The 20,833-nt window shown below is 44.7% G+C and overlaps 1 protein-coding gene across 1 annotated transcript in view; it reads right to left on the bottom strand.

Moving 5' to 3' along the window:
- Window positions 1-3,747: 3,747 nt before the first annotated feature.
- LOC141078254 (uncharacterized) overlaps window positions 3,748-20,833 on the bottom strand; it is a 34,663-nt gene continuing 17,577 nt past the window's right edge. The window contains exons 2-4 of the mRNA XM_073565077.1: window positions 12,998-13,095; window positions 12,709-12,799; window positions 3,748-6,228 (exon numbers count right to left, since the gene is read on the bottom strand). Of these exons, the coding sequence (XP_073421178.1) occupies window positions 5,054-6,228; window positions 12,709-12,799; window positions 12,998-13,095 (1,364 nt within the window). The 3' untranslated portion in view covers window positions 3,748-5,053. The remainder of the gene's footprint in view (window positions 6,229-12,708; window positions 12,800-12,997; window positions 13,096-20,833) is intronic.

A 20,833-nucleotide genomic window follows, 5' to 3' on the forward strand; every position in this document is an offset into this window, starting at 1 on the left:
TGCGCACTTTTTATAGCGTACGGGACCTGCTAGAAATCTCCAGAGCCCTGAGCTAAGCCAATGGAATCAGGAGCAGGACCAGAGCACCTGACTCCTGAACTCCAATGGGAGCTCGTCCCGTGGGCATGCTCAGAAGTTGGAAAAAAGGACTTAGCCTCTGGAGACAAATGTGAGAACCTGGATTCCTGCATAGGCAGCATAGAACCCAGATTCTTAACATTTTATGTATTCTAACTCCACCCGCCTCCCAGCACGTTTCGTGTTCCAAGCAGGGAGCCACAATGTGACTTTGCTACACTACTTTGTGGTGTGGGATGCAGGTGTTGGAGTGTGGTCAGGAGCCTCCAACTTACCTGGATAGTGGGGTACCACACCTCAGTAGGAGGTGCAGTACCTCTGTGGCAACTGAGCCCTCAGGGGCGCCACACTTATACTTGCGTTTTGTTGCTTTGCTTCTCCGGGCTCCTGGGTGAAGAGCTGCCTGATCTCTCCTGTGCCTGCTCTGCTGCACTCATGCTCCTATCCGGTGAGGTCTGACCTGGTGTCAGGAGATAAGACCCCCCACAGTTCTTCATATTGCCGCTGGCTGCATGGTGAGTGCTGCGGCGGCCATCTTGGATTTTCCCAGGCGCCGGCACAAAGAACGGTATCCTGCCCGGCGCTGCACCCCATCAGTGCCCGGACCCCGTCTGAGGTCGTGGTGAGTGGAATTGCGGGTTTGTTCCCCGTGCCCCCTCAGCTCCTCATCCAGACACGACCCAGTGTCCTTATTATATAAGCTATTCATCTATAAGTGCACAGCATCTATTCCCCTTATAAACTGATATCCAGTGATACATCTACAATCCGTTTACATATATCTACAGTGGGGCAAAAAAGTATTTAGTCAGTCAGCAATAGTGCAAGTTACACCACTTAAAAAGATGAGAGGCGTCTGTAATTTACATCATAGGTAGACCTCAACTATGGGAGACAAACTGAGAAAAAAAAATCCAGAAAATCACATTGTCTGTTTTTTTTCATTTTATTTGCATATTATGGTGGAAAATAAGTATTTGGTCAGAAACAAAATTTCATCTCAATACTTTGTGATATATCCTTTGTTGGCAATGACAGAGGTCAAACGTTTTCTGTAAGTCTTCACAAGGTTGCCACACACTGTTGTTGGTATGTTGGCCCATTCCTCCATGCAGATCTCCTCTAGAGCAGTGATGTTTTTGGCTTTTCGCTTGGCAACACGGACTTTCAACTCCCTCCAAAGGTTTTCTGTAGGGTTGAGATCTGGAGACTGGCTAGGCCACTCCAGGACCTTGAAATGCTTCTTACGAAGCCACTCCTTCGTTGCCCTGGTGGTGTGCTTTGGATCATTGTCATGTTGAAAGACCCAGCCACGTTTCATCTTCAATGCCCTTGCTGATGGAAGGAGGTTTGCACTCAAAATCTCACGATACATGGCCCCATTCATTCTTTCATGTACCCGGATCAGTCGTCCTGGCCCCTTTGCAGAGAAACAGCCCCAAAGCATGATGTTTCCAACACCATGCTTTACAGTAGGTATGGTGTTTGATGGATGCAACTCACTATTCTTTTTCCTCCAAACACGACAAGTTGTGTTTCTACCAAACAGTTCCAGTTTGGTTTCATCAGACCATAGGACATTCTCCAAAAACTCCTCTGGATCATCCAAATGCTCTCTAGCAAACTTCAGACGGGCCCGGACATGTACAGGCTTAAGCAGTGGGACACGTCTGGCACTGCAGGATCTGAGTCCATGGTGGCGTAGTGTGTTACTTATGGTAGGCCTTGTTACATTGGTCCCAGCTCTCTGCAGTTCATTCACTAGGTCCCCCCGCGTGGTTCTGGGATTTTTGCTCACCGTTCTTGTGATCATTCTGACCCCACGGGGTGGGATTTTGCGTGGAGCACCAGATCGAGGGAGATTATCAGTGGTCTTGTATGTCTTCCATTTTCTAATTATTGCTCCCACAGTTGATTTCTTCACTCCAAGCTGGTTGGCTATTGCAGATTCAGTCTTCCCAGCCTGGTGCAGGGCTACAATTTTGTTTCTGGTGTCCTTTGACAGCTCTTTGGTCTTCACCATAGTGGAGTTTGGAGTCAGACTGTTTGAGGGTGTGCACAGGTGTCTTTTTATACTGATAACAAGTTTAAACAGGTGCCATTACTACAGGTAATGAGTGGAGGAAAGAGGAGACTCTTAAAGAAGAAGTTACAGGTCTGTGAGAGCCAGAAATCTTGATTGCTTGTTTCTGACCAAATACTTATTTTCCACCATAATATGCAAATAAAATGAAAGAAAAACAGACAATGTGATTTTCTGGATTTTTTTTTCTCAGTTTGTCTCCCATAGTTGAGGTCTACCTATGATGTAAATTACAGACGCCTCTCATCTTTTTAAGTGGTGGAACTTGCACTATTGCTGACTGACTAAATACTTTTTTGCCCCACTGTATGTATGAAAACCAGGAGAAAGAATAAGAGCATGCGATAAATGGCATATAAAATAGTCACATTTTATTAGAATAAAGTACTACAGATAATACATATGTAACAATATGCTAGTCAGACAGAATAGACGGTATCAACCCAAAATACCCTACTCCTCCACCAAGGTGGAAAGGTAGCCCCAGTGTGCTGCATCCCCATATGGGCCCATGTCCTGCAAGTAATAGTATCATAGAAGCGCCCAAACAGTAAGTCCAAGATTAAATATCCAGAGGTGAAGGAGGAGTAGGGTATTCTGGGTTGATACCGTCTATTCTGTCAGACTAGCACATTGTTACATGTGTATTATCTGTAGCACTTTATTCTAATAAAATGTGACTCTTTTATATGCCATTTATCGCATGCTCTTATTCTGTCTCCTGGTTTTCACAGTGTATTTTGAGCTTGTGCAATTGGCGCTGGTGTTTGGGTTGCTCTTCCCCATCTCCATTACGGCACATTATGTCCAAGAGATTTTTGTTGCCAATACTTCTATGTATGGATTTATCTTACACTCAATAAATACGGTGCACTTATCTCATCCCCACCTTGATAGTGACGCTCTCTTAGGATACATGTTACTCTATGATGGCACTTTTGCACATAGCCACGAGATGGCGCTACAACATTTGACATTTGCCTGAATTTTTATATCTACACATGATTTACACAAATTATATTTTCTTGTGGTAACTCTATACTATTTACCATTAGAAGCTGTGTATTTTTGTAATTATCTGTATGTATACATGATTGATTACTTCTGTCTCTGTAAAAACAATCCCCTTTAACCCTTTCTGACATCGGGTGTAAATGTACTTCCTCCCTTTGATGTGGGCTCCGGCGGTGAGCTTACATCTTTTACGGCACATGTCAGCTGTACTGAACAGCTGCCATTTGCCCCTAACAGCGGCATTTAAAGCTCACTTCCAGCAAGCATGCCGGAAATCCCACCCATCGATGACCTCATCACATGATCATGGGTCACCGATGGGTTGGCATGAAAACCAGAGGTCTCCAGCAGACCTCTATGCTTCTGACTTCCGTAATGCTGTGAGCGCCGCCCGCTAGGCAAAACTGCATGGACCAGGGATCGTCCCGCCGAACTCCCGCTCTGCTATTAACATGGGCAAAACGATACTCAGACAGCACAGGGTGAGGGTAACACAGTGTGGCCATGCTTTATTGTACCACAGAACAGGCAGATAACACATAGAACATGAAGAAGAGATGAGGTGGCACTCACCAGTGTAAAAAGTCTGTTCTTTATTGATCAAGCAGTTCACAGCATGTCCTCAGGGAGTATGGGAGATGGAGTATGCGAGTGACGACGGCCGTTTTGCGCTTCTACGGGTCCACACTTTCTTTACTTGGTGTGCACCCAAAGTGTCCAGTTACATGAGCAAGGATAAGCGCACAATAAAAGTCACTATTACCGGCTGACACAAACAAAAGTCTGTTTTTTTGACAAACTAGAAATCAACACTTAAATTTAAAGCCAACATACAGATAACATTCTATTATTCTTCATTTGCTAAAAAATAGTCATCTGGTTAATTAAGATACAATGCTGTATGGCTTCACAATGCCAAAAGTAAAAAAAAAAAAAATGTTTCTAAAAATATAAAAAGATAAAAGTTCAAGTCACCCCCCTTTCGCCCCTTTCAAAATAAAACAATAACAAAAATCAAACATACACATATTTGTTATAGCCGCGTTCAGAATCGCCCGATCTAAAAATATAAAAAAGAATTAACCCGATCGCTAAATGGTGTAACGAGAAAAAATGTCAAAACGCCAGAATTACTTTCCGGCACACAAAAAATAAGCCTTCACCCAACCCGAGATCATGAAAAATGGAGACACGACGGGTATCGGAAAATGGAGCAATTCTTTTATACTTTACCTAATAAAGAGGAATTATTTTTACTGATACAGTGGGTATAGAAAGTATTCAGACCCCTTTAAATTTTTCACTCTTTGTTTCATTGCAGCCACTTGGTAAATTCAAATTCATACTATCTATTCCTGACACTGGAGTGGCTTATACACTTCAGAAGTATATAGTTTGAGGTCTGGGATCTGTCAATATGGGGCTAGTTTTCTGACAGTTTCGAATAACATGATACATGATTTTAGCTTTTTTTTTTCGTTTAGTCTCTTGAATATAGGTCAATATTAAATATTCTCTTGATGAGTCGTCTTTAGTGAGAATGATGAAACCCGTAGAAATGAGAGGCTTGGAGAGTGAGTGTGTAAATGTCACCTCACCCTATATACTGAGATGTGTGGTACATGTTTTTTCTATTAGTCACCTACTGACTAACCTTCAGGGGGTGAATTAAGGGTATAGCTTTACATTTGGAATTAATAAAGTTTAGTTTTATCCTTTTGTCAGCAAACATGAGGAATGACAAGAGACAACCCATTTATGAAGATTCAGTTGTGGTAAAAACTATTCCAACATTATGAACATAAAAAAGGCTTCTCCCCTATGTGACATCTCTGATGTTTATTAACAGTTGATTTCCAAGTAAATATATTTCCCACATTAAGAAAATGGCTTCTCCTCTGTGTGACTGCTCTGATGGCGATCAAGAAGCGCTTTCTGGTTAAAATATTTCCCACATTCTGAACATGAAAAAGGCTTCTCCCCTGTGTGAGTTCTCTGGTGCTTAACACAATTTGATTTCTTGCTAAAACATTTCCTACATTCTGAACATGAAAAAGGCTTCTCTCCTGTGTGAGTTCTCTGGTGCTGAACACAATTTGATTTATTGTTAAAACATTTCCCACATTCTGAACATGCAAAAGGCTTCTCCCCTGTGTGAGTTCTTAGGTGCATAACAAAATGTGATTTATGTGCAAAACATTTCCCACATTCTGAACATGAAAAAATATTCTCCCCTGTGTGGATTCTCTGGTGCTTAACACAATGTAAATCATTGTTAAAACATTTCCCACATTCTGAACATGAAAAAGGCTTCTCCCCTGTGTGAGTTCTCTTGTGGGTAATCAATTGTGATTTTTGTGCAAACGATTTCCCACATTCTGAACAGGAAAAAGGCTTCTCCCCTGTGTGAGTTCTTTGGTGGGTAACTAATTTTGATTTATGTGCAAAACACTTCCCACATTCTGAACATGAAAAAGGCTTCTCCCCTGTGTGAGTTCTCTGGTGCCTAACACAATCTGATTTATTGCTAAAATATTTCTCACATTCTGAACATGGAAAAGGCTTCTTCCCTGTGTGAGTTCTCTGGTGGGTAACAAAATTTGATTTCTGTGCAAAATATTTCCCACATTCTGAACAGAAAAATGGCTTCTCCCCTGTGTGAGTTCTCTGGTGGGTAACAAAATTTGATTTATGTGCAAAATATTTCCCACATTCCGAACATGAAAAAGGTTTCTCCCCTGTGTGAGTTCTCTGGTGGTTAACAAAATGTGATTTCCGTGTAAAATATTTCCCACATTCTGAACATGAAAATGACTTATTTGCTTTAGAAGCAGATTGTTTTTTAATGCCTCTTTTGTAACATTGATTTTCTTTTATAGTCGGTAATGAATCAGAAGATGGGACGTGTTTCATAGGATCAGATGACAGATCTTGGCTGTGAATGGATGATGGTATATCTGGAGTCACTTCAGTTGTATCTTGTAGGATCTCAAGATCATCTGATTTAAAAATTGAAGATGTCAGCTGTCCCTCTGATCTCCTGGTACAGTCATCTGCTAAGATAATAAACTATTACTTTTAAATAAAATATCCTTGAGTTTTATATTTTTGAACATTTCTACTTAAACTGTCCATAAAAACGGCAAGCTATGTAAAAAAACTTTTAATTATTTATCCAAGACAATGACAGTTCACAGTCTAATAGAAAACCTTGTTGGATGAACCAGTAGTGTGCGGTGTTCAACTGTTGGTTCATTCTGCCTCCCAAATATCGAATAGAAAAAAAACCAATCGATGTTATGTAGGCAAAAATAATACCAATTCTCATCTCAGAAAAAACAAGTCCCCACTCAGGTCCATCATCTGTCAATGGAAAAACAGAGGTTCCCGCACTATTAGTGGCTCAAAGGCTGCTGAAAAGCAACAAGGTTTCTATAAACCAAAAAATAAGGAAAAAACAGCACACTCCATTTACCGTATCATAAAAAACCTCCTTTATTTCCGAAAAGCATACATGGACAAGGTTTGTGAGGGCAGGATAAGTGCAGGCATGCAGGCAAGAAACAGGACTACTGCCGTTTCGCATTAAACACGCTTCCATGGGTCCAGATCACAACTGGGGACTGCAACCCTCAGCTGTCAGCTTCAGCAAGGCTGGTTATCAAGAATAGAGGGGTCCTCACACTGTTTTTTTTAATTATTTAAATAAATAATTTTAAAAAACCATGTGGGGTCCCCCCCATTGTTGACAACCAGCCTTGCTGAAGCTGACAACTGGGGGCTTTGCCCGGTTCTTCCTACTTGCCCTGTAGTGATGGCAAATGGGGTTCATATTTGTGGGGTTGATGTCACCCTTGTATTGTCAGGTGACATCAAGCCCATGGATTAGTAATGGAAAGGTGTCTATAAGACACCTTTCTATTACTAATCCTATAGTTATATGGTAAATAAAGACACAGCCAGAATAAAGTCTTTTATTAGAAATGAAACAAAACACAGGGCAAGTGTGAAGAGCCGGGCAAAGCGTCAGAATTTCTGGGTTTTCTGGGCAGCTGCGGGCTGGTTATTGTTTAATCTGTATTTGTAGTTTTCAGTTAATGAGATTCTCGTGCTCTGGGGCGGGGCTGTGGGTTGGGCTGTGGGTGGGGCCTTATGTGGTGTTCTGCGTACATATTAATCTGTATTGGCTTATGACACTGATCCATCAGTGACCTGCCCCCTATTTTACATAAAAAAATTACATCCAGAAAAATGTCACCAGCGATGGCGGCGCCTGCATAGTACTATCTATAAGTAAGAGATAGATGCTACTGGACAGGCGCTGCCAGTGTCATTTGTAAATTTTTTTTCTCTAAGCCTCACAATAGCCACAATATTATAGGCATTATCACCAATAATATCAATGCTATTATATGCATTATGTAATAATGGGGGCAGGTCAGTGAGGGGTCAGCGACCTGTCATAAGCCAATACAGATGAATATGTAATCGGAGCACCACAGAAAGCCCCGCCTACAGCCCCACCCACAGCCCCGCCCACAGGAGAGATTATGCAGTAATCTGAATTCCTTAGGATGGAAAACAATGTAATGTATGACGTGGAGTGACTCCATAACACCAGGGCTGGAGCCAACACATCTCCTGCAGGCGGGAATAAATGTATATTACAGCCCTCAGCCACGCACAGCTTAGAGATATATCAGGGCACAGGTGGAATGTTTGTACTTTAGCAAAGGTGAAATCAATTGTATAAAAATAAATTGTCCAGCACAATCAGAAATGAAGTCCTAAAAAAAAAGTGCTAAAAAGACAGCAACAATGCTAATAATAGTAAAATAATTGTTATTGAATAATAATAAATAAAATCTGAATTAATATGCAGCTGGATCAAACTGGAGCACGTGTGGAAAATATATGAAAAATGTATTACAGTAAATAAAGCCACAATATTCACAATAGAATAGAAAAATCCTAATACACACTGTCAGCATAAAGCACATTATATAAACTGCCCCTATCATTGCTAATATGGAGGGAATCAAATATCAAAAATATATATGAAATCACAAAAACGGAAAGTGCTGCATTGTGCAAATGTGAAGAGTGTTATAAGCAAAGTGCTCTAGTGCCAAAGGTGCTATACAGAAACCAGTGCCACAATCGCTGTGTGATAAAGTGCTAATAGTGCAGACACATCATGGGGCATATAACTACAATGTGCCTGTAATAAGGATCAGGTCCATGGGTCCCTGGCAGCACACTGTGTATCTCGGTGATACAAGCACATGCACTTTATCCTCGGGTACTTTTGCTGCAGCACTTTGCACCGGATACTTATTACAGGCACATTGTAGTTATTTGCCCCATGGTGTGTTTGCACTATTAGCACTTTATCACACAGCGATTGTGGCGCTGGTTTCTGTATAGCACCTTTGGCACTAGAGCACTTTGCTTATAACACTCTTCACACTTGTACAATGCAGCACTTTCCGTTTTTGTGATTATATATATATATATATATATATATAGGCAGTTGATATAATCTGCTTTTATACTGACAGTGTGTATTAGGATTTTTCTATTCTATTGTGAATATTGTGGCTTTATTTACTGTAATACATTTTTCATATATTTTCCATACGTGCTCCAGTTTGATTCAGCTGCATATTAATTCAGTTTTTATAATTTAATAACAATTACTTTAATATTATCATTATGTTTTTCCTGTAGTTTATCACAATCCTCCTTGAAATTACCGTATTTTTTGGACCATAAGACGCACCTAGGTTTTAGAGGAAGAAATTAGGAAAAAAAATTGAAGCAAAAAAAATGTGGTCAATTCTGTACTTAATATCCCCTATCCTGGTATATATGGCCGTGACGTGGCAGGATGGCTTGTACATTATTTTGATCAAAATTATGTTTACTAAACACCCTTATTATTATTATTATTACCTTTATGCATTATTTGCAGTATATTTTTTACTCTTAGTTCAGGATATTTGTGTTTTTTTCTTTCTCTGGTTAATGGTCATGTGCTAATATGCACTTACATTGTGCATACACATTAACTTACTTTTCTCAGCTCAGATTTGTTTTTTATTCATTTCATTGTGCATTCAGTGCATATATGGGTGTGACCGCCCTCTTTCTGAGCTGGGAAAGCCATCCAGTCTGGCCTAAGCTGTTACAAGTGGTTCAGCCGCTCGACCCTTATTCACATTCACGCCACTTGGCAAGTGAAAAGGTTTTAAATACTGGAGTAGGGACTGTCCCACAAGGGTTGCCGTGACGTGGCGGGATGGCTTGTACATTATTTTGATCAAAACTATGTTTACTAAATACCCTTATTATTATTACCTTTATGCATTATTTGCAGTTTATTTTTTACTCTTAGTTCAGGATATTTCTGTTTTTTGCTTTTTGTTTACACTTGTACAATGCAGCACTTTCCGTTTTTGTGATTATATATATATATATATATATATATATATATATATATATATATATATATAGGGGCAGTTGATATAATCTGTTTTATACTGACAGTGTGTATTAGGATTTTTCTATTCTATTGTGAATATTGTGGCTTTATTTACTGTAATACATTTTTCATATATTTTCCATACGTGCTCCAGTTTGATTCAGCTGCATATTAATTCAGTTTTTATAATTTAATAACAATTACTTTAATATTATCATTATGTTTTTCCTGTAGTTTATCACAATCCTCCTTGAAATTAACGTATTTTTTGGACCATAAGACGCACCTAGGTTTTAGAGGAAGAAATTAGGAAAAAAAATTGAAGCAAAAAAATGTGGTCAATTCTGTACTTAATATCCCCTATCCTGGTATATATGGCCCCCTCATCCCTATCCTGGTATATATGCCCCCCTCATCCCTATCCTGGTATATATGGCCCCCTCATCCCTACACTGGTATGCATGGATCCCTCATCCCTATCCTGGTATGCATGGATCCCTCATCCCTACCCTGGTATACATGGATCCCTCATCCCTACCCTGGTATACATGGATCCCTCATCCCTACCCTGGTATACATGGATCCCTCATCCCTACCCTGGTATACATGGATCCCTCATCCCTACCCTGGTATACATGGATCCCTCATCCCTACCCTGGTATGCATGGATCCTTCATCCCTACCCTGGCATGCATGGATCCCTCATCCCTACCCTGGCATGCATGGATCCCTCATCCCTACCCTGACATGCATGGATCCCTCATCCCTACCCTGGTATGCATGGATCCCTCATCCCTACCCTGGTATGCATGGATCCCTCATCCCTACACTGGTATACATGGATCCCTCATCCCTACCCTGGTATGCATGGATCCCTCATCCCTACCCTGGTATGCATGGATCCCTCATCCCTACACTGGTATGCATGGATCCCTCATCCCTACACTGGTATACATGGATCCCTCATCCCTACCCTGGTATGCATGGATCCCTCATCCCTACCCTGGTATGCATGGATCCCTCATCCCTATCCTGGTATGAATGGATCCCTCATCCCTATCCTAGTATACATTGATCCCTCATCCCTACCCTGGCATGCATAGATCCCTCATCCCTACCCTGGTATGCGTAGATCCCTCATCCCTATCCTGGTATGAATGGATCCCTCATCCCTATCCTAGTATACATTGATCCCTCATCCCTACCCTGGCATGCATAGATCCCTCATCCCTACCCTGGTATGCGTAGATCCCTCATCCCTATCCTGGTATGCATGGATCCCTCATCCCTATCCTAGTATACATGGATCCCTCATCCCTACCCTGGTATGCATGGATCCCTCATCCCTACCCTGGTATGCATAGATACCTCATCCCTATTCTGGTATGCATGGATCCCTCATCCCTATTATGGTATGCATGGATCCCTCATCCCTATGCTGGTATGCATGGATCCCTCATCCCTATCCTGGTATACATGGATCCCTCATCCCTACCCTGGTATGCATGGATCCCTCATCCCTATCCAAGTATACATGGATCCCTCATCCATATCTTGATATACATAGATCCCTCATCCCTATCCTGGTATGCATGGATCCCTCATCCCTACCCTAGTATGCATGGATCTCTCATCCCTATCCTGGCATGCATGCCACCTCATCCCTGTCCTGGTATACTGGGTCCCCATCCTTATCCTGGTATGCAGGACCCCATCCATTAAAAAAAACAAACCATTACACTTACCTACCCGGTGCTCCCTCGCAGCATCCTGCTCCGGTGCCAGCAACTGCTATATGCTTGTAAGCAGCACTGAGAACAGTGAGTATTCATGAATATTTATTTCTCTTAAGTAGCGGCACACGTGACCGCCGGTAGCAGCAGGAAGCTGGTGGCTGACACTGCACAATACTGAAGAGCAATGAATACTCACTGCCCTTTGCGTGCACAGTCCTGGCAGCTGTGCTCTGCTTGTGAGCAGTGCGTGACGTCCCTGCCATGTGCTGCTTACAAGCATATAGCAGTTGCTGGCACCGGAGCAGGACGCTGCGAGGGAGCGCGGGGTAGGTAAGTGTAATGGTTTGTTTTTTTTAATGTTTTCTGATGGGACCATGCATACCAGGATGTGGATGGGGGTGTGGGCCAATTATATGGATGGGGCCATGTATAGCAGGACCGGGGTTGGAGGCTAATCATATCAAGATACTATTATTAAAGAGAAATGAATATTCATTGCCCTCCAAGCCCATGGGCGTGTAATGCAGTGAATATTCATTTCTCTTTAGCAGCAGGAACAGAAGTTAGCCGCAGCCACCGGCTCCAGCCTCCTGTGATCTGCTGCTCCGCCGATGCCGTTCCCCCACCTCCCCACCACAGCCAGAGCCGGTACATCCGGACTATAAGACGCACCCTCCATTTTCCTCCACATTTTTGAAGGAAAACAGTGTGTCTTATAGTGCGAAAAATATGGTAGTTTTAACACAAATTGAAGTCAGGATAAAGGGAAACTGCTGTTATTGTAGAGAAATTCACACTCGGCCTCACTGCACATTTACTGTTGTCGCTCATAAAAGGGAAGTTTGGTCAGAAAGACTGGACCTGGTCTTGTAGGGACCATGAGACATTCAGCAGCACAGAAGGGAGAGAAGATTCATCCGATAAGATCTCAGGGATCTAGGAAGCCAACAGCATCATTACCCTCCGCTTTCTCTTACAGGCCCAGCATAAGATTTTTCTTCAAGTGATTTTCTAACCTGTCAGCACATTCTATGTACGCTGTCATTTGGCTTTATAGTTACAGATCTGGGCAGGTAATGGTCAGTATCTTCTAATCCCAGGGGGTAGGTGGATCCTCCAGGTTGTAAGTTCTATAGAAAAGAGCTTTCAATGCCCAAAGTCATTTGAACACTTTTGGGTGGAGGAGAATGTTGCGGTCTAGAGGCAAAATGGTGATCATGGTAATACGGCCGGACTACACCACCGATAAAGCAGCCACAGCCGGTGACTGAGAGGAATCTGTGACTTCTCTGCATTCAGTGGTTCCTACTCACCTGGGTAGTCATATGTGGGAATCTCCTCTTTACAACACTCATCACCCCTCACATATGTCTCTGTAGTGTTAATATGGGTCAGATCTTCACCCTGAAACAAATATTGTAAAAGTCACAGACAGATGGAGAAGTCCCATCTATGATCAGCTCTAATCCTGCCATCTCCACCGCTCTCATTACACAAGTATAAAACATATAATACTGGTGGATAAAACAAGACTGAGCACAAGACCTTCACAGCCGTCTACACATCATAGGGGAGATCTCCTGACACCTTCTCTCCATCTACCTGATGATCCTGAGGAGCACTGGGATCTTCTTGTTTACAGTCCTGTGGAAGAAGAGGACGGGGACATCTCTCTGGTGTTGTCCTCTTACTGGATAGATCTGGAGGAAACACATACAGGGACTGAATTCATTCTCTACATACAGATAATTATAGGCCGTGTGTATTTAGTCCTGTCTATTACCTGGAGATGTGAGGGGCTGGGGAACCTCCATTATGACGTTCTTGTACAGATCTCTGTGTCCTTCTAAATACTCCCACTCCTCCATGGAGAAATAGACAGCGACATCCTGACACCTTATAGGAACCTGACACATACAATGATACCGTCATCCCCCGATCCCTTCATAGTGTTACTGTATAATGTCCCAGCATTCCCAGCAGTGTCACCTCTCCAGTCAGGAGCTCCATCATCTTGTAGATGAGTTCTAGGATCTTCTGGTCATTGATGTCCTCATGGATCAGGGGGTGAGGTGGAGGCCCTGTGATTGGGCTCAGGGGTCTTCCCCATCCCTCAGACACAGGGTCCTGACAGCGATCACTAGAGGTCTTCACCACTGTGTAATCCTGGTTATGGAGAGACACATTAATAAATCTCACTACAGACATTTCCAGAGTCCTCACCTCTCCAGTTCTGTCCATCTGTTATTCCCATAGATAAGAATGATGTAATGTGACGTCATCAGAATCTCTCACCTCTCCAGTGAGACGGAAGAGGATCTCTAGGGTGAGGTGTAACATCCTCTCCGCCATCTTGTCTCTGTCCATATCCATCCTTGATGGGTAAATCAGGAAAATTATCTTCTGTAGAAGATCTTCACTGAGAGGATCCGATATTGTAGAGACCTGAATGAGAAGAAGATGATCCGATGTAACATCATAAGAATCCTGTGTAATAATACAATTACTGGAGATAATAAGGGAAACATATGAGGAGATTTATTATCTTACAGGGTTTAGTTTTCTCCCCTGACATCTACTAATAAAACCTATATATTTAGGCCACAGACAACAAGCAGTTTCCTCCTCGGAGTCGGCAGCTGAACACGTTCCTCATAGACTCATCTTCCATAACGCTAATTCTCGTCTCATTACCGACACTGGAATCGGCATTAGCAATACTGCAGGAGAGATTCATTACACGCGACATGAGAAATAACTCCTTCATGATGAGGACGACATCTTCATCTTCTACTGCGGCTCTAGAGACAGATGTGGCCAGAGTCGGTCACTGCCTCCATCCCCACCGGCCGTCTATATGAAGGTTTCCCGTCTTCCCCGCACTGGAATCTTCTCTCCCGTTAGATCTCAGCTCTGAGTCACACACAGAAGTTTGAGGCTTTTCTGGAAGAACAGGACAGGAGAGATCTGAGGCCGATGTCTCCATGTACAGGGTTTCCCCTCGGGATAAGAGGCTTTTCTATCCCTTTCCCCCAATTAGAGGGGACACCTGTGGATATCGGGGTCTTTACCGGCTGCAGTCCTGGGGGGGATTTACCCGGTAACGTGGACGTTGGACAAACGTCACCATCAATTCCCATCAGAGTGAAGGAACATCGCTCCTCTATTCAGCTCTATGGATCCAGGATGAAATCCACTGCGGCCCCTGCAAGAAAAGAGCGAAGTCTGCTGAGACCCCCGAGGCCGGAGATTTCTACAGCTGCTCTGTGCACAGGACCTGTGATGAGGTCACAGGAGGGGAGGAGTCAGGGGTCACATGATCAGGGGCCTCAGTGTGTGCAGGACTCTGCTGTGCTGGTTGTCATGGTGCTGGATGAGGGGAAGTTTATGTGTGGGGTCAGGAGGGGTTTACAGGGTGGATGTAGCAGAGCCGTGTGTGTACGAGGTGTACGGAGCGGAGCCGTGTGTGTACGAGGTGTACGGAGCGGAGCCGTGTGTGTACGAGGTGTACGGAGCGGAGCCCTGTGTGTACGAGGTGTACGGAGCGGAGCCGTGTGTGTACGAGGTGTACGGAGCGGAGCCGTGTGTGTACGAGGTGTACGGAGCGAAGCCGTGTTTGTGTGGACCCCTCTGTGTTCTCTGTATACCCCCAGGTTCGGTTGTAGACCCCTCTGTTTGCTGTATACACCCGTATACCCCCAACTTCAGTCGCAGACCCCTGTGTATACCGTATACACCTGTTTACCCCAAGCTTCAGTCACAGACCCCGCGTCCCTCACACTATATACACCTGTATACCCCCAACTTCAGTCGCAGACCCCTCTGTGTATGCTGTATACACCCGTATATCCCCAGCTTTGGTAACAGACCCCTGTGTACACTGTATACACCTGTATACCCCCAGCTTCGGTCACAGATCCCTGTGTACTCTGTATACACCCGTATACCCCCAGCTTTGGTCGCAGACCCCTGTGTATGCTGTATACACCCGTATATCCCCAGCTTTGGTAACAGACCCCTGTGTACACTGTATACACCCGTATACCCCCAGCTTCGGTCACAGATCCCTGTGTACTCTGTATACACCCGTATACCCCCAGCTTTGGTCGCAGACCCCTGTGTATGCTGTATATACCCGTACACCCCCAGCTTCGGTCACAGACCCCTCTGTGTATGCTGTATACACCCGTATACCCCCAGCTTCGGTCACAGACCCTGCATCTCTCACACTGTAGAACTGACGCCGGACACACACGGTAAAACTGCGGTCGTCGGTCTCTCATCTCTCGCACTTATACTGATAACATAAGATGGAGTCAGACGAACCCTCCTACAAAACGTGAGAACAAAGTCATTACTACAGGACTGTGTGAGAAAGGGATTTATTCTACAAGAAAAGCTGGGGCCACAAATGAGAATAACATTTTTAACAGGGAAAAATGCAAAGTGCTACATCTGGGCAATAAAAATGAAAAAAGCATATACAGAATGGGAGGAATAGGGCTAAGCAAGAGCACATGTGAAAAAGACTTGGGTATACTAATAGATCACAGACTGAATATGAGTCAACAGTGTGATGCAGCAGCAAAAAAGGCAAATGCAATTCTAGGATGTATTAACAGAAGCATACAGTCTAGATCACGTGAAGTCATTATTTCCCTCTACTCCTCTTTGGTCAGACCTCATATGGAATATTGTGTCCAGTTTTGGGCGCCACATTTTAAAAAAGACATCAACAATCTGGAGCAAGTTCAGAAAAGAGCGACCAGAATGGTGATCGGTCTGCAAACCCTGTCTTATGAGGAAAGGTTGCAGGATTTGGGAATGTTTAGTTTGCAAAAGACAAGACTGAGAGGAGACTTAATAGCTGTCTACAAATATCTAAAGGGCTGTCACATTGTAGAAGGATCAACTTTATTCTCATTTGCACAAGGAAAGACTAGAAGCAATGGGATGAAACTGAATGGGAGGAGACACAGATTAGATATTAGAAAAAACTTTTTGACAGTTAGAGTGATCAATGAGTGGAACAAGCTGCCACGAGAAGTGGTGAATTCTCCTTCAATGGAAGTCTTCAAACAGAGGCTGGACAGACATCTGACTGGGATGATATAGCGAATCCTGCTTTGAGCAGGGGGTTGGACCAGATGGCCCAGGAGGTCCCTTCCAACTCTACGATTCTAATGTTGTTCATCTTCTCTTTCACCATAGATCTTGGCAGTGAGGGCAACTTCCACTTTGCCGCAATGTGGATTTTAGTGGCCATACATAAGTAGTTTACTAGCTTCTGAAAGCTTTCTGGAAGCTGGGAAGGCCTGGTTCCCAGTAAAAGGGTAGAAGGTTCCAGATCAACCGGTCCACCATACATCTGTGCTATCAGACGCTTCACCTTCTCCCAAAGCCCAGAAACCACCGTACAAGACCATCAAATATGTGTCATGTCACCAGATATTCCACAGCCCCTAAAACAGTCTCCCGAGATTTTAGGAAAAATGCTGTGAATTTTTTCTGGTACATAATAGACTCTGTGCAATAGTTTTAAGGAGGTCTCCACAAGAGAAGTCTGGTGACTACCTCTTGATATGGTGTCATAATTGACTGTTCAAACCCCAAATCCTCCTCCCACTGTAACATACTGTATACTTCAATTTTTTATCATTTTGTGGAGAATTTATAGCATAGTAGATCAATGAGTAGAGGCGTAGCTAGGGTTTTGGTTCGGGGGGGCGAAACTTCTGAGTGAGCTCCCAACCAGGTAACCTTGATTACAACTCGGTGACGCACAGTAATAGTGGAGGAGAACCTCAGCAGAGGACGGCGCTGTTGCTGAATATAATTTCTAAATAAAGACCAATATTGATATTACCGCCATATAGTGAGTGGTAGATACCCGTCCTACACAACATACTGTATAAGAGATCACAGCACAGTTACAGATGGTAACTTACAGCTGACGTTCTTTCTGATGGAATCGTTCACTTTTCCATCTGGCCCAGACCAACATGACAACTTCTTCCAGGAAGGACTCGTCTGCAGAGATTACAACAAAGATTCATTTCATGTCTCAAATTTTCAGCACTGTCACCAATGGGACTACTCCCTACCTGCACAAACTCCTTACCCTGATGATACCCCAATGCTGAGCCGCTGCTGCTGTATGTGTCCCTTTAACTGGACCTGCTGTGTGGTTCTCTGTGCCCTCTAAATTCTAAAGCAACTCTCGAAAACAGTGCCCATATTTTGTCCCCTAGAAAGTAATAGCGCCATTTGTGCCCCTTTGACAGTCACAGTTACCTGAGTTCCCTATAACAATAAGTGCCCACTTTACATTTAATAATGTCATGAGTCTCCTGCTGTACAGCTCCCCTATACAAAGTATGATGCTCCCCTATACACAGTATGATGCTCCCCTATACACAGTATGATGCTCCCCTATACACTGTATGATGCTCCCCTATACACTGTATGATGCTCCCCTATACACAGTATGATGCTCTCTTATACACTGTATGATGCTCCCCTATACACTGTATGATGCTCCCCTATACACAGTCTAATCCCCCCTCACTGTATATATACTGACCGCTTAGTATTCCCCAAATTGTTTGATAGCTCCAACACTGTAATCTCCACACTGTATGATGGCCCGCTAGATAGCCTCCATATAGTATAATGTGCCAGACAAGTTCACTATAGTCCTCAGTATAGTATAATGCACTCCCCATAGGCAGACCCTATAGAATAATGCAGCCCTTTATATAATGCACCCCATAGGCAGCCTCATAAAAAATAATTCCAAAACTCACCTTTCCTCCTGGTTTCTTCACTGCTGCGAGCTCCCGCACATCTCCGGACTGTAGGCTCCGAGTAGTGACGTCATTGCGACCCCCTGTCAGTGTTGGCGTTAGTGACATCAGAAGCTGATGAGAGGGGGATGATGGGAGAGGAAGCGTAATGCTCCTTCTCTCACCAATGGAGTCAGCTGAAATGGCCTCCAGCCAACACAGTTGATTTTGCAATGACAGGTGGGGACCCACTGCTGGCGCAGGGCCCTAACGCCTGCTCAGGGGCCCCATAGCGGCCGGGTGGCAGAGCAGGGAGATCGATTCTGCCTGATCGGCCGCAGAATGTAACACTATCGGCGTGCTGTGGTTGGGTCCCCTCAGAGCGCTGGTCCCGGGGTGACCTCCCTCCCCCTGTAGCTCACCACATTGTAGGATTAACGATAAGTCACCTGCATTACTGACACTAATATATCACACTAGTAACACGTCCATGCCACTAACAATCGCTGCATAGAAAAACACTATTCCACAGCTATTTGTCACCAAGCACTAACTGCTGCTGTGGCACTACAAGTGCCAGACTTCACTTCCCAGTAGGAGCAGCAAACACTAGTTAGGGTGTGTGCAGACGTTGCGGATTCTGCTGCGGATCCGCAGTGGATTTGGTCCTGCGGATCAGCAGTTTCTGCTGCGTTGTACAGTACAGTCTATGAGAAATGAAGAACACAGTGCACACGCTGAGGATTCTGCTGCGGATCCGCAGTGGATTTGGTCCTGTGGATCCTCAGCAGTTTCTGCTGCGTTGTACAGTACAGTCTATGAGAAATGAAGAACACAGTGCACACGCTGAGGATTTTCTGCGGATTTAAATCTGCAGCATGTCCATTCTTTGTGCGGAATCCGCAGCGTTTTGTCACCTGCTCCATTATAGGAATCTGCAGGTGTAAAAACGCAGGGGAAATCCGCACAAAATCTGCACTAAATCCGCAGGTAAAACGCCGGTCATTTAACCTGTGGATTTACCTGTGGATTTGGCCAAATCCGCGCGGAAAAATCCGCAGAGTAATCCACAACGTGTGCACATCCCCTAATCCTCCAGGACTCGTTGTCAGCCTGGTAACGGGTAGGTTAATAATTACACGCCAGCACAGAGAGATAAGGTGATACACTGGTTTAACCCTCCCTCTGCCAGGGAGGATGCGCCGCATTCTCTGCACAGCTCAATGACTGCAGCCAGCAGTGCGATCTCTAGTTTGCACTTTTCCTGGTTTTCTCTCAGTCCCAAAGTGCAGTAAATTCCCAGGCCAAGACAAAGCATCGCCATATAGCGCATCAGTGACCGCTGCAAAGTGCCTGAAAACTATGTAACACGTAAGGAGAGCATCATGTAATGAATATTACACCCCAATAGCAGTAAGTTGTATATATATCCAAAGCAACAGATTAGACACTTCAAATAGTAATTAACATAGATACTCATCAATCCCCATGCTGTGTGCAGTGTCCACTGGTCCTGGAGCAGCGGCTCCTCAGCTGTCAGGCTCCTCTCAGTCAGAAGCAATCAAGTGCAGAGCAGACAGTGAACTCAGCTCACAGGCAGAGGCAGAGCCCCCGGCGTCCAGGCTGCTGCTGGAGCTGATGACTTCTCTGCAGCAGGGAGCTTTCAAGGAGAGCGCGCTCAGCCAGGATTGGGTGAGTGACCTCCCCTCCCCCTCTCCTCTGCAGAACAGCGGTCACATGACTCACTCCCTGCTGCAGCATGTAATTGTATCGGCGCGATCTGCATGCCGATATAGTTACATAGCATAGCTCGGGTGGGCCCCATCAGAGCGCGGGGCCCGGGGCCACCATCCCCTCTGCCCCCCCCGGTAGCTACACTACTGTCAATGAGAGATCGTTCCCCTGCCCAATGGGTCATTTAGACATTAATTTTCAAAACTGGTTGCCCTGAGAGTAGTACCGCTCGGGAGGATCTGCTTTGCAAAGTGGAAGATCTGGTTCAGTCGCATTACCTCCCTAAGGCTGGTTTCACATTCGCGCTTTTTAAGCGCACGCACGGCCGGGGGTAGCTCCGCCCCCGAGCCGGCTCTCTGCCCGGCGTGCCCGCCCCTTCCTTGTAGCGCCGCCTCCTAGCGCACAGCGGCGCCTGCGATCGGCGCACCCTATCTTTAGCATAGGGTGCGCAGATCGTGCGCAGGCCGTGCGCTAGTTGCGCTTTGACCTGCGCTGCGCACTTTTGACGGTGCGCCGTGCGCACCAAAATCAAACTTTTCGGATTTTGGCGCGCACGGCGCACCGTCAAAAGTGCGCAGCGCAGGTCAAAGCGCAACTAGCGCACGGCCTGCGCACGATCTGCGCACCCTATGCTAAAGATAGGGTGCGCCGATCGCAGGCGCCGCTGTGCGCTAGGAGGCGGCGCTACAAGGAAGGGGCGGGCACGCCGGGCAGAGAGCCGTCTCGGGGGCGGAGCTACCCCCGGCCGTGCGTGCGCTTAAAAAGCGCGAATGTGAAACCAGCCTAACTGGAGGGTCAAATGTTTGAACAAATTCCTGTCTGTCAAGTAAGATATTAAATGGGGAACACAAATGTTGAAGTATATGAATACCTTTCAGCTTCCACCAAGAAAACATTTGTGGCTCAAGGCCGGGCGGGA

Source organism: Dendrobates tinctorius, unplaced genomic scaffold, assembly GCF_039654945.1.
Source record: "Dendrobates tinctorius isolate UK_male_01 unplaced genomic scaffold, ASM3965494v1 ptg000532l, whole genome shotgun sequence".
Taxonomy (NCBI): Eukaryota; Metazoa; Chordata; class Amphibia; order Anura; family Dendrobatidae; genus Dendrobates; species Dendrobates tinctorius.